At 41.2% G+C, this 14,649-nt stretch overlaps 1 protein-coding gene across 1 annotated transcript in view; it reads left to right on the plus strand.

Moving 5' to 3' along the window:
• The window catches only part of MAST3 (microtubule associated serine/threonine kinase 3), a 213,563-nt gene extending 204,373 nt beyond the window's left edge, over window positions 1–9,190 (plus strand). The window contains 6 exon segments of the mRNA XM_083179223.1: window positions 3,400–3,626; window positions 3,706–3,828; window positions 4,715–4,851; window positions 6,337–6,412; window positions 6,414–6,519; window positions 7,864–9,190. Coding sequence (XP_083035349.1) covers window positions 3,400–3,626; window positions 3,706–3,828; window positions 4,715–4,851; window positions 6,337–6,412; window positions 6,414–6,519; window positions 7,864–8,927 — 1,733 coding nt within the window. The 3' untranslated portion in view covers window positions 8,928–9,190.
• Window positions 9,191–14,649: the final 5,459 nt, after the last annotated feature.

The raw sequence follows: 14,649 nt of genomic DNA on the forward strand, positions 1-14,649 counted from the left end.
GGTACTTAAGGCATACAATCAACACTTTATATAGTGAGGCGAGCGCAGCGAGCCACCGAGCCCGAAGCGTGGCGAGGGGACGCGGACTACTTTACATGTATTCCGCGTCCCCTCGCCACGCTTCGGGCTCGGTGGCTCGCTGCGCTCGCCACACTATATAAAATCAACTCCGCGCCGACGTGGATAGTGGGGGTATGAAAAGATCGGAGGACGCGTACCGCCGCCCCTCGCGGGCTCGCTGCGCTTGCCACGCTTCGGGTTGGCGTCAATAGTGGGGTGCCGTTAACAATGGGGGGGCCATTTCACCCATGAGGGGGGGGTTAGCAATTAAAATTGGTGTTTTGGGGGCTTTTTACATTGATTCCAATGTAAAAATCTCGTTGATCGTGTCAATTGCATCATCTCATGCAACTTATGCCGCACATACACATAAGATGCATGAGATGCTAATCTTGTCGATTGCGTCGATCGCATCATCTCATGCATCTTATGCCGCACATACACATGAGATGCTTGAAATATCAGCCCCACACATACAATCTAGATAGTGGGCGCCGTGCTAGGAAAGCAGTACCACGCATTGTGTTCTTTGATAGGAACTTTCACATATATTCGGTCCTATGTTTGTTTTCTACTTTATGTAGTGCAGTGGTGCTAAATGTATAGGGCTTGAAGTATCTTAGTGTGTCCAGTAACAGGACAAGCGGTGATGGCTAGATGATCACTGTTTGAATTAATATCAATTACCATACAGAGAGACTGGGCCACATTGCCTAGTAATAGGTGATCATCTCGGCTACTGTACTAGCTAAGCTAATGGGATAATGGAGCTTTGGTTCTTGGGGAACGAGGTATGTATGGCTGCCAATGCCTGTCCTTCCACTAATGCTATTTTTTTCTATACACCTGAGAATTTCAGCAAGTACCCCTGTAGGAACAGATTTGTCCTAATACACTGTTTCTCCAGGCATGCCAAAAAATACCTTCTTGGGGAACAAGGCTTTGAGCTTTTTTGACATATTTTTTCAACTGAATGTGTGTATTAAATTCCACTTAATGAGACTGTACAAATTAATTGGATATGTGACACTTGTATATATATGTAAAATGTGGCTGTGTGCTATAAACCAGAGTTTTAGTACAAAATACAAATAAGATAGTCTTTTATTCGAGCAGCATTCAGACGTAGATGCTTGAACCTCGTTAGTTTAAACGGAAAAGAAGTGGGCCGACTGTGCCAGAATAAGGACTTTTTTTATTTCATAAGAAAAAAAGAAAAAACTTTGACAATAAAAAAAACTGAAATTTAAATATATCGATAGATACGGCCGATTGTAATCTCATATTAAAAAATGCTGATACAATTAAAATTGCTGCACGTAAACATCAATATTCCTATTTGGAAATTAGATATTCACTGTAATTCACTTCAATAACAATATGCAGTCTCTTGGTAAGTCCAATATATTAAAAGGATTAATAGATGTTTCAAAGAATCTGGATATATTCCCGATTCTGAGGTTGTTAGGATACAAAGACTTTGATATTATAGTTAGTGCTGATGTTTATAGGTGTTAGCATTATTATGCACAGTACTGGCATTACAACTTTGGGGTTGATTCAGGTAGGTTTGCAAAAGCAAACTGCTTCTTTAAAGGACAAAACCATGTGCACTGCAGATGGGGCTGATATGCAGAGTGAGTAAAATTTGGGTGAGTGATTTTGTTTTTGTGCAGAGCATACTGGCTGCTTTATATTTACACTGCAATTTCGATGTTCGTTTGAACACACCCTACCCAAATGTAACTCTCTCTACACGTCGCATCAGCCCCCATTGCAGTGCACATGGTTTTGTCCATTGGAGAAGGATTTTGCTTTTGCAAAGCAACCAGAATCACCACCTTGCGAGTAGTCGGTTTGTTAGCAAGATAGTTACCGCTTCAATTAGTTTTCTTAGGCTACCAAAGCCTGCACAGCTTCTGTAAATGTCCACCTGTATAAAAGCGCCTGTAGGATGACTCCCGGCTTGTTTGCATTTACACCGCATTTTATCTAGAGACCATCCTTGGGGTTTAGGTCACAGGTTTTCCTCCGCCTTCTCCCATTGGCAGCTTCCTCAGAGGGCAGTATTCAATGAGAATACTCGGCATGTGCAGCGAATCCTGTTTAGGATTCGTTGCACAGTCGCCCTTTTCCGGAGGGCTGGAGCATTTGCTGCCAGCCCTCCCTGTTGCCCTATTCAATATCGCAGGTGCTCGCTGCCCCTGACGGCGATTCGCCGCAGGAGCTGGGGGACGGCGGCAGGGAGATGGAAGCCTCCCTGCCTGAGCCGGACACTGTGGAGCAGAAGCAGAGCTCCCGGGGACACAGGCAGCAGAGGCTTGATTTGGTACACGGTGTCACACAGTGAAAATCACTTAGAAAGCAATTTGCTATCTGATCATTGAATACACTCATGGTGAATCACATTGAAAAACCACAGCGAATTGCGGTGACTATTAGACAGCAAATTTTCTGTCATTCACTGTTCGCCATCGGTGAGTATTGCACGTTGAATAGGGTGATTCAGTTTTTCAGTAAAAAGATTGACCTTCGAGCATGAAAATAACACACATTCGCCGTAGAACATGGCGAATCAGCCTCATTGAATACTGCCCAGAGAGTGAGAATGAGTCTATATATGTAGCGCTACTATGCAGTAGCTTTCTTCACACCAAGGGCCTTATTTTGGTTCATTCTTTCTGACAAAATCCTTCTTAGATGGGCAAAACCATGTGCACTGCAGGTGGGGCAGGTGTTACTTGTGCAGAGAGAATTAGATTTGGGTGGGGTTTTACTTCAAAGTGAGATCTATATTGCAGTGTAAAAATAAAGCAGTCAGTATTTTACCTGCACAGAAACAAAATTACTCACCCAAATCTAATTCTCTCTGCACATGTTACATCTGCCCCCCCTGCAGTTCACATGGTTTTGTCCATCTAAGATTTTGTCAGAAAGAATGAACCAAAATAAGGCCCCAAGTTCTGTTGTGCTTCATACTGTCCACCAGTCCTGGTTATAGGATATCCATGCTTGAGTACAGGCGACTTAATTATTACTTCAGTCAAATTGATTTAACCATCTGGACTCAAGACTGGATATCCTTAAATCCTGGACTGAAATTAAATTTGGTAAATTTTGGAAAATCGTTTTTTTTTTTTTTGTAGTTCTGTTATTGGTATTATGAGCACATTCTTTTGACTTCATAAATTAATTACTGTCTGCAGAAGGGAACTAATATTATGGATACATCAGTTTGTGGTTAGTAATGATATTTTGTTTGCTTCAGAATTGTAGCTATTCATCTGCAGGTTCTTGCTCTTTAGGACAAATAACAGTAGTACCTTGTTATCTCAGCAGATGACTTCGGCAGTGGATCACTCATGAGTCCCATATCCCCACTCTTTCTCTCATCCAACCCTTCTTCCAGGGACTCTTCCCCTGTCCGGGACACCGCAATGGCAGTAACTAGTCTGCGCCCCCCTATTATTATACACAGCTCTGGAAAGAAGTATGGCTTCACCTTGCGTGCTATTCGTGTTTACATGGGAGACAGTGATGTGTATACAGTCCACCACATGGTTTGGGTGAGTAATGTTGTGGTGGGTTGGATTCGGGTTAAGGCCAGTTTCAAAGAATCATAATTCTTTCTTTGTATTCTTCCAGAGTGTGGAAGATGGAAGCCCAGCTCATGAAGCAGGGCTGAGAGCTGGTGATCTGATAACACATGTGAATGGAGAGTCTGTTCTGGGCCTGGTACATATGGATGTAGTGGAACTTCTTTTAAAGGTATTATGCATAATACATGCTTGTTTGTGTGGATTACCAAATTGAAATTTGGTACTTGTTTCCTAGAACGGCGGCCACTAAGCAATTTTCTTAGTGGGCTATTCTGCTTAGGAAAATCGCATCGCATGGGCCTTTTAGGGCGTGTGATGCGTTGCGATTTTCCTATGTAATTTATTCACTGCTCTCTCTGCCCTGGGCCATCACATCGCATCTGCCGCAAAATCACACTATATGCTTCTGCCACACTATATAAAATCAACTCCACGTGGATAGTGGGGGAATGAAAAGGTCGGAGGACACGTTCCGCCGCCGCTCGCCACGCTTCGGACTGGCGTGGATAGTGGGGGGGTGCATTAAACCTATTGTCATGGCATCGCACACCCTATAAAATCGCATGCGATTTTGCGGGACATGCCATGCGATATAGTGGGGTACAAAGAACAAAGAAAATAATTACATTCAAAAAATCGTATCTCATGCCCATGCGATGCGGTTTCCCTACGGTGCCGTACGTAGGAAATCTGGGCGCCATTCTAGGAAACATGTACCCAAAAATGTAATTTAATTTAATTAAATGTATATTAAAAAAGTTGCTTTTTTACCGTTATTTAACACATATTGGATTTGATGAAGTACTTTTTTTTTTTTTTTTTTTTTTTGTTCTTCTAAAAATAAATTTCTCTGCTCAAGTTTATAATAGCTTAGTTTTCAAATGTCACTAATATTATTTTACTTTTTGCAGTGGTATTTTACTCCAAAGCTAAAACTTTTCCGTACCAAGTGGTTCTTACCTGTCTTAATATTCTGTGTTTCTATGGAACTTTGATATGCTTGCTATGGGTAATTCCAGTTCCTTAATAACAAATGCAATATTTGTCTTAATTAGAGTGGTAACAAAGTGTCACTAAGGACAACGCCCCTGGAAAACACCACCATAAAGATTGGTCCAGCCAGAAAAAACAGCTGTAAAGGTCGTATGGCGAGAAGAACCAAGAAAAGCAGAAAGAGGGAAAGTCAAGACCGGTAAGGTTTTGAATCCAGGTGGCTCTTGTGTATTATCCTATATTTAGATAGGCCTGTTAAACCGAACTGCCCATTGGATGTATATATAAGTTTAATCAATAAATGCCCAATGGCAGCTTGTATTATATAAAGACCGCAATCATACACTTTTTTGAAGCAATAGTTAGGGAGATGTATTCTGCATGTGCTATTATTGAAGTAAAAACACAAACCAGGTGTCGCTTAACCATACATATACCACAGGATATTAATTATATTAATAATTATTTAAGGCAATATTTAGGAGAGTAATGCTGAACGTTAGGTGGAAATATTGGCTGTTTTCGACAAGAATAGGTCGAATTTACATTTTACCAATGACCGTTCTGATCTTACGACCTTGGGTAAAATTCCAAAAATAACAAAAGAAGTGGATCGGCAACTCCACATGTTTTTGTCTGAAAGTGCTGCTAATTCGGAAAAAACATGCAATCTGTGTAAAAAGGCAGAAGACAGAGTGACCGACTGCATGCATCTTTATGCCTCGATTGCGACCTGTTGGCTTCAAATGACCCGTGTATGCCTGAAATTGCCTGTAAAATTAGTGCGAGCACATCTCTAATGTTGCAAATATAAAATAATTCAGTGATGTTGGCAGCTGGAGAGTTAATACAAGAGGTTGAAAAAAGCAAGATTAAGGTTTTATAGGATTATGTGAATATTGGGTGGTTTGTTATAGTAGTAATTGATCTTTTATTTGTTAAATGTAACCGTTGAGTCTCCCTTATTCATGTATTCCAAAAACCCAAATATTCTAAAACCGTGGTTTTTCTGAATATTTATTTTTGGGGGGGGATTCCCTGTGCCTCTTTTTTCATACTTACCTCGTCCCCAGGTGTTCGCGGCAGCCATCGAAATCCTCTCCAGCGGCATCCCTGGTCCCAAGGATGCATTGCGCGAACCCGTGCAATGCACTCTTGGGACTGGAGATGCCGGTGAAGAGTATTCCGAAGGCCACCATTGACACCTGGATACCATCGGGGCAGCGCCGGGGGACAAGGTAGTGAAAATTTTAAAATATTCCAAATTCCGCAAAATTCCCTTATCCAAAATGCTCGTGGTCCTGAGCATTTCTGATGAGGGATACTCAACCTGTACTATTAATTTTGTATACAGATGTGCTGTCTTCAATAGCTTCTAATCCAGAATACCGAGTAGGAGGCTGATGAAGACCAGCACATCACACACCAAGGGATACAGCAAGAAATTTTCTAGCTACACTGGTCGCTCTATCTGAGGTTGCCCACTCCACACAAACATTCAGATTTAAGAGATCTAATCACTGCAAAATGAATTGTCATTACGGTTGGACCACATTTGGTTTATTTGTACATACAGCCAATACAATACCTTCATTTGTAAACCTCACACTACTACATTAATATCTGTGCACTACTGAATTTACAAATCTGTGCAACGTAAGCAGTGTTGTTTCTCTCGATATAGGAAGCGCTCCCTTTTCAAGAAGATTTCTAAGCAATCAACAGTATTACAAACCAGTAAGAGCTTCTCCTCAGGTCTCCCACCAGTCGTTGTCTTCCAGTGAGAGCCTCCCAGCCTCCCCAACTCATAGTCTGTCTCCTGGTCCCACCACTCCTAGTCGTAGCCCAGCTCCCGATATGCCGGTTGGTAAGTGACCTGACCACCTACAGTACATTGCCCTCCCCAATTGTACTGTTTATTGCGTACAAAGTTTTTATACATTTAATTGAGATATGTATAAATGTTGTTTAATATTGCTCAAGATCATAGATCATTCATAATGTCAGTTAGCACTAATTGCAAAAGGGGAACAATGAGTTGATTATTTAAAAAAAAAACTAAGATTGGCCTGTACCCAAATGCTTTCTGCAGTATGACAAATGTAAAATACATATTCTGTATGACAAATGGTATACTACAAATATTACAGGAATTTATTTTTAGTAACTTGTAAACAGATTAAATACTCTAACAATGAATCAGATTAAGTAGATACTGTATGAGCTATATGTCAGGGGGTCTGTCATTGTGTGTTCTCCTATACTGTATGATCTAATAATTCTAGAACTAAAACAGATGGAAGGTTTGTGCTAAGAGGCAGTGCAATAGAGGAAAGCAGACTCCCTTCCTTAATGCTTCATTTTTATTATCCAATACATTGCCTAGGAAGTGGATACACAGAACCTTGGGACCAAAATGTGATTTATTTAGGTTATGGTTTTATTACTTGTTCTTTATAGCCTCATACAGACAATTGTTCACCCCCACAACAGTAAGAGGCGGAAATTACTGCTCTGGTTATCTATAAATTATAATTTTCTGCCCAGGTGGGATGTACCTCACCATCTGCTTCCCCAAATATTGCCTTCTAACATAGAAACATAGAATTTGACGGCAGATAAGAACCATTTGGCCCATCTAGTCTGCCCCTTTTTTTTTACACCTCAGGTAATCTCAACCCTTTTTAATCCTTATTTTTTTTGTAAGGATATTCATATGCCTATCCCAAGCATGTTTGCATGTTTAAATTGTTCTACTGTCTTAGCCTCTACCACCTCCACCAATTATTTCTAATATTTCCCCTAAACCTACCTCCCTCCAGTTTCAGTGCATGTCCTCGTGTTCTATTACTTCTTTACCTTTGAAGAAAATTTCCCTCCTGTACTATGTTAAAACCCTTTATATATTTGAAGATTTCTATCATGTCCCCCCTTTTCCCTTCTCTGCTCCAAACTCTACATGTTAAGATCTTTTAGTCTATCCAGGTAAGTTTTGTGATGTAGGCCATGCTCCATTTTAGTTGCCCTTTTTTGTACACTCTCCAATATATTTATATCTTTCTGAAGTATGTATTAGTATGCTACCACAAGAAATCATTATCTCAATTAAGTCAAAATGTGAGTTAAGGTCATTAGAAGTTAAATGTACTAAATAGCAGCCTTTCAGGCGTGGATTAGATGATCATACTAAATCAACCTATCTGTTTTCCAGATGCTGTGATACCTCAAAGCACATCTCCAAACTCTAGTACACCCAGCTCACCTGCTGGACACATCCGCCCCAGTTCGCTGCAATGTTTAGCACCCAAGCTCACTGGCCAACGTTTGAAGGTGGTTCGTAGGAAATCCACAAGCAGCATTCCCCCATCTCCACTGGCATGCACACCCTCTTCTGCCCATCAGCCACCCTCTTCACCACAACGTTCACCCTCCCCATTGCTACCTGGGCATCCAAGGAGTGGGCATGGTGTTTTCCAGGGAAAGACTTTGTCTCCTCCTTCAATTGTTCGGCAAGGAACACGGAGCCGGACAACAGAGGCTCCACGGTCACCTCTTTTACAAAGAGTACAATCAGTAGAAAAGATAGTCACCCATTTTGGATGTGGACGTAAGACAACACCGCCAGAAACCCAGCACTGGGAGGAGTCACCTGAGGCAACAGAAGGTGTGTCTGATTTTAACTGTCGCTGTAGAGACTGGGGAATAGAAAAACATGATCGTGATACAGAAGTTGTAGTAATGAGGAGGCTTAATCTCTCAGAGAGAAGGGACTCCTTTAAAAAGCAGGAAGCCGTGCAAGAAGTCAGCTTTGATGAGCTAGAGTCAGGAGTTGGAGACACCAATTCTGAAGGGCAAAAAGAAGGGAGCAACTCCGTGCTATGGGAACGGCTGCCCCACCAGACATCATGGGTTCAAGCAAGACCTGCAACTTCAACATCGGGGATTACAGCTCATGAACAGCAATGTCTCTTAGTGCCACAAATTGCTGTTCAGACCTCTGAAAGCGAGGAACAAGACAGAGGTTCTAGTCTTTGGGAATGTCAAGCATTTTACCCTCTACAGCCAAAAGGTAGAGACAGATGCCCTCTTGTCTCTTGGTTATCAGAGCCATCAGCTCCTAGCTCAGAAAGACAAGTTGAGTGTCACATTACTCCACCACATAATGAGTTTCAGCCTCCATTCTCTATAGCCACCTCCGATGGGCACTTGGATAGCACCAAAGGGGCTAAGTGCAAAGAAAACACCCAAGATCAGCCAGTCAAGGAAACAAGTTAGAAAAGTGCATTGACTATTAGAATTGAAACCTACCCCATGGAGATTTCTACATAATGCACAATTGCAATGTGTGCAAGGGAAAAGATATGCATTAACGTTCGCACTTGTAAACTTGAAATTTCATTTATCGCATTTTTTTACTTTTTTTTTTATTTGATTTTATTGTACATGAGTATTTATATGATATCCACTTGGCATGTCTTATGTTTTTGTTCTTTAGAATTTTAAGGGAAACCTCAATTAAAAAATGTTTGCATTTCGAACAGGCAGTAAGAAGTTAATGCTCTCAATGGACATCTTAGTCCAATGAAAATACTACTCATGCATAAGAGACTCTTCTGCAACACCATAAACAGGCTCTACAATAACCTTAAGTGCCCCTAGGATGATGCGGGTCTGGTGAGTGGAGAGGAGGACAGGTGAGTGCCTGTGTGCAGATCAAGGTTAAGGGTCAGCTAAGTGAAGAGGAGGAAGGATGAGGACCTGTTGAGCAGAGAGGATGAAAGGTGTGCATCTGGTAAACAGAAAGGATTGGTCTGCTGAGCAGAGAGAAGGAAATGAGGATCTGATAAAAAAAAGTATGGAAAAAGGGTGAAGGCCTAGTATACAGAGAGAAGGAAGGGTTAGGGTCTTTTGAGCAACAAATTGTGATGATCTGTAAGCAAATAGAAAGAAGAGTGAGAGTATGGTGAATGGAGTAGAGCAAGAGTGTGAGTGGTATGCAGGTGATGATCTAGTGAGAGAGCAGAGGAAAGGGGGAGGTAAGCAGAGATTAAGAAGAGTAAGTGCATGTGTGCAGAATAAGGGTCGGTGTCTGGTAAACAGAACAGAGATGTGGCAGCTTAAGGGTCTGTTGAGCAGAGTTGATGTAGGGTAATGGTATGTGAGCAGATAGAATGAATGAGGGACTCATCAGCATTGTGGAGTGAGGTGGAAAATAATGACAGACAACATATAAAAACTGCGCTAGGGACTACTTGTATAGAATTAGATTTATTATCTATACGAATCACTGGCCAGTGAGCATTAAATTAGGAAAATATAAATGAAATTATATAATAAGATAATTAATTAATAAATGAACAGTGCATTAATATAACCACAAATTACCATAAAAAATAATTATCATAAAAAGCAAAAAAATATATAAATTTTGCATCTAAGTTTAGCCATCAAAGTGCCTTATAAAGGTGTTATGGTACTTGTGTATTAGCAGGGCGCCCACTAAGCTATTTGTTTAGTGGGCTATTCTGCGTAGTGAAATCGCGATTTTTCATTGTATAAGCACCCATACCATGGATAGTGGTACTTCATATTAAATGCACCCATACACACCCTCACTATCCTCGTCACCCCGAAGCGTGGCGAGTGGACGCGATTACACGTCCTCCCGACCTTTTCATACCCCCACTATCCACGTCGGCGTGGAGTTGATTTTATAAAGTGTGGCGAGCCACCGAGCCCGAAGCGTGGCGAGCAGACGCGTAATACATGTAAAGTAATCTGCGGGGCTCGCCACACTTTATAAAATCAACTCTAAGCTGACGTGGATAGTGGGGGTATGAAAAGGTCGGGAGGACGCGTAACGGTGTCCGCTCGCTTCGAGGTACCATCACATCTCATGGTATGGGTGCTTATACAATGAGAAATTGCATCGCATTGCATTGCACAGAAAAATTGTATGCAATGCGATGTGAGTACAAAGGTGCCGTACGTATGTAAATTGGGCGCCCTGCAAATACACAAATACCATGTTAATAATCCGTAACTTTTTCCCAGCAGAAAGTATGCAAATTAGTATTGTTAGAAAAAGGTGAAAAGGGTTATAAAACTTATTCTTTTTAAATGGTGATAACGTTACCAGTCCTGGTATGTCTGGCCAGACATATAGGAGGTCCTCCTCTAAGGTCCTGTTGGTTTTGGCAAAACCTCAGTAAGATGTACTGTGTTTACTTCCCAATACTTCTTAGCAGGCTGGGGGGAGCAAGTTGGAAGTGGCTCCTTTGTTTAGTATCCAGGTGCCTAAAGGAGCCTCCTTGTATTCCAGATAAAATATATATCAGATGGACCAATAGTATAAAAATGCAATCGGTGATGACGCGTTTCCCCGCCTCCTTTCCGGTATCAGCGGCTTCCTCCCATCTATAAGAGGAGGAAGATTGAGCCTCTGGTAAGTAGAGAAGAGGAAGCATTGAGTGCCTGATGAGCTCAAAGGAGAAAGGGTGAAAGTCTGCTGAATGGAGATAAGGAAGGGTTGAGTGCCTGGTGAGCAGAGCTGAGGAAGTAGGAGAGTCTGGTGAGTATATAGGAAGAATGGTGAGCCCTGACTTCCAAGTATTGTTACTACCCTCATTCATGGGGAAAGTATAGAAGCGGGCAATAAATACCTTCTAGAAGGCAGTGTAGTTCTGGATGTTACTTTACTCTCTGCTGTCTTTCATGAAATCCAGCTCTTGAACCTCAATTGTAGACTTGATTCCTAACCAGAAATAGGTTTTTAATAAGATATATAAAAGTTAATTACTTTCCCTAAATACACAACAGATGTAGGAGACGGCCTCAGTCACTGACAAGGATTAGTATTGCCTTCTAGAGGTAGTCTTGCAACAGATATTTATTTTTAAATCTTCATCCATTTATTGGTCTTTTATAATCCGGTGTTGTGCTGTATATACAGAAAGAACTAAACTGTGAGTCGGGTAAGGGTGTGCAGCTATTAGAGCAAGCACTATACTCCAATGCCAGGTAGTCACTGCCACTGAGCACTCACAAGGGCTTTAGAGAGGTCATGTTTTGTGGCAAACCTACTGCGGAGTTCTAAATCACATATTTACAAGAGGAAACCAGAAGCCGACTTTAGCCCTCCAATTACCCACTTTGAGGGGTTCTGTGTGAGAAATGTTATAAAGAACTCCCTTATCAGTTTCCAGATAAACTGATAAGGGAGCTCTCATATATAGTGTACACCTCTCTTACCTATGTGCCTATCTGTTATTACCCAGTCCTGTAAGAACAGACATACCCATTAAATAACTTCACTATTTTTAGCAATAGGTACCAGGTCCAAACTTATAGGAGTCAGGGAAAAAAGAGCACCAAAGCAGCTGATGTCTCAAAGATTTAAGTTCAGTGATATCACCTGTGCACACCTATCAATTGCATACTTGCCTACCTGACCCTCCATGAGAGAAAATGCTTGGTTCCTGGACTTCCCTGGTAATGTATGATTGCCATCACCTGTGGTGAGCTAGGTAATTGATAAGAAAGGTGTATCACCACAGGTGATGGCAATCATACATTACCAAAGAAGTCCAGGAACCAAGCATTTTCTCCCTCATGGAGAGGGTTAGGTAAGCAAGTATGATCAATGTGTGATAAAAACACGTGCTGTAGGCCACATGAAATTACCAGTGTTACCTAGGCAGGATTAAGCAAAAAAAAAAAAAAGGTTTTACTTTGCTTAATATATCTGCAATGTATGCAGTGTGACTTTCCTTATTCAGGTAAAATAAAATGAAGGGAGGTGGTTGTTAATTGCAGGAAATTACAATAATTGGTATGTACTTTCATATCATTTTATGACAACTTAAAGTATATTTGATTGATATTTCAATTAAATAGTGATCATCTACTAAAACTAGATTTACAGCTATCTAGTTACACACCGATCTTTGGCCAGTTTGTCCATTCCTCTTTGCAGTATCTCTCAAGCTCTACCAGGATGGATGGGAAGCACCAGTGCACAGCTATTTTAAGATCTCTCCAGAGCTGTTGATTCAGATTCAAGTCTGGGTTCTGTCTGGTCCACTCAAGGACATTCACAGAGTTGTTCTAAAGCCACTCCTATGATATCTTGACTGTGTGCTTAAGGTCATTGTCCTGCTGAAAGATGAACCATCGCCCCAGTCTGAAATTGAGTTATCTGGAACAGGTCCAGGATGTGTCTGTACATTGCTGCATTCATCTTCCCCCTCTATCCTGACTAGTCTCCCAGTTCCTGCTTTTGAAAAACATCCCCACATCATGATGCTGCCACCACCATGCACCAGGACTGGTTTCCTCCAAACATGACATAGAACTCAGAGCATCAGAAATGTCAATGTTTGGCTAAGGAATTTGTTTAATGAGGAGAGATTTTGATTATTAGGTTAAAGTCAAGCTATCTGGCTAGACTGGCTTATACAAAAGTGATGGCCTGCACCCATCTTCAAGGGGAACAAGAATACTAAGTGAGAAGATTGGATGCCTAAAGGTATTGTCTCTGCAGGCAACTCAAACAGGAAGCCTATCCACTGCAACAGAAGATAATGCCGATCAAAACCAACTAGGTATAGGCAGAAAGATGAACATAGCTAGCACCAGAAGCACAAACAAAACTTTAAGAGCTATGTCTGCAAATGCTAGGAGCTTAGGAAATCAAATCCCAATTGCAATAATGACCAGGGATGAACTGGATATTGTGGCTATTACAGAGTCATGGTGCAATGAAAATCATGACTGGGACATAGCTATACAAGGATATACTTAATTTAGGAAGGAAACTGAGGCCCTTTGGGTGACCATAGAAACAGGGGAGAAGGCGATTCTTCTTATAGGGGTTCTATACAGACCACCAGGTCAGGAAGAGGAACTAGACAAGAGCCTATTGCAGGACATCAATAAAATGGCATTAAAAGAAGAGGTAATAATCATGGGTGACTTTAATCTACCTGATGTGAACTGGGAGGTGTCTGTTGCAAGTTCCACCAGAAGTAGGGACATTCTCAAATCCTTGTAAGGAGCATCCCTCCAGCAATTGGTGAGGGAGCCCACTCCTAGACTTAATACTTACAAATGGTGACAGAATATCTGACATAAACGTGGGCGAAAACCTGGGATCCAGTGACCATCAAAGCAGTATGGTTCAGAATAAAGTCAGAGACCGACTCATCACACGGAAAAACAATAGTGTTAGATTTTAGGAAGGCTGATTTTTTTTTTTAGAGAGGGGAAACTCTGTAAGGGATTCTTTGGCAGAGTGTAGGAATTTGGAAGGAGTTCAAGAAGAAGTGGGAAAATTTTAAAAGTGTAATACTAAAAGTAACAGAACTTTGTGTCAAAAGAGTTAGGAAAAACGCAAGGAGAAGCCAGTGTTTGCAACAGAAGTAGCAGGTATTGTGAAAGCAAAAAAAGTTGTCTTTTAAGAAATATAAGCAGATGCAGAATAATGAAGACAAATAGGTGTATCTTGTTAGACAGAAGGTAATCAGGTGTGCAAAAGCACAGGCTGAGGAGAAAATGGCCCAGTCAGTTTGTAAAGGGGGCAAAGTTTTTTTTAGGTATGTAAGTGAAAGGAGAAAAAAAGTGGAGTAATAAGACTAAAGACAGAGGGTGAAATTTACTAAGATGTGAAATACACTTCACAGGTCATGTTGCAACCAATCAGAAGCTACTTCTTATTTATTTACCACCCTCTAGAAGATAGTAGACAGGATGTATTTCACAGCTTAGTAAATTTCACACAGAGAGTGGAAGTCTTCTTCACAGAGACATTGTAATAGCAGAGCATATTCACAATTATTTCTGCTCAGTATTCACTGCTGAAAGAGAGGTGAAGGGGTCACATTGAAGTTGCAAGTATAGTCAGAAAAATGAGGTGGAAACGTACATTTACAGAGGAGGAAGTCCTAACAGAACTCTCAAAACTGAAAGTGGATAAATCAATAAGGTCAGATAGGATACA

Source organism: Crinia signifera, chromosome 1 (assembly GCF_055691185.1).
Source record: "Crinia signifera chromosome 1, ASM5569118v1, whole genome shotgun sequence".
Lineage (NCBI taxonomy): Eukaryota > Metazoa > Chordata > Amphibia > Anura > Myobatrachidae > Crinia > Crinia signifera.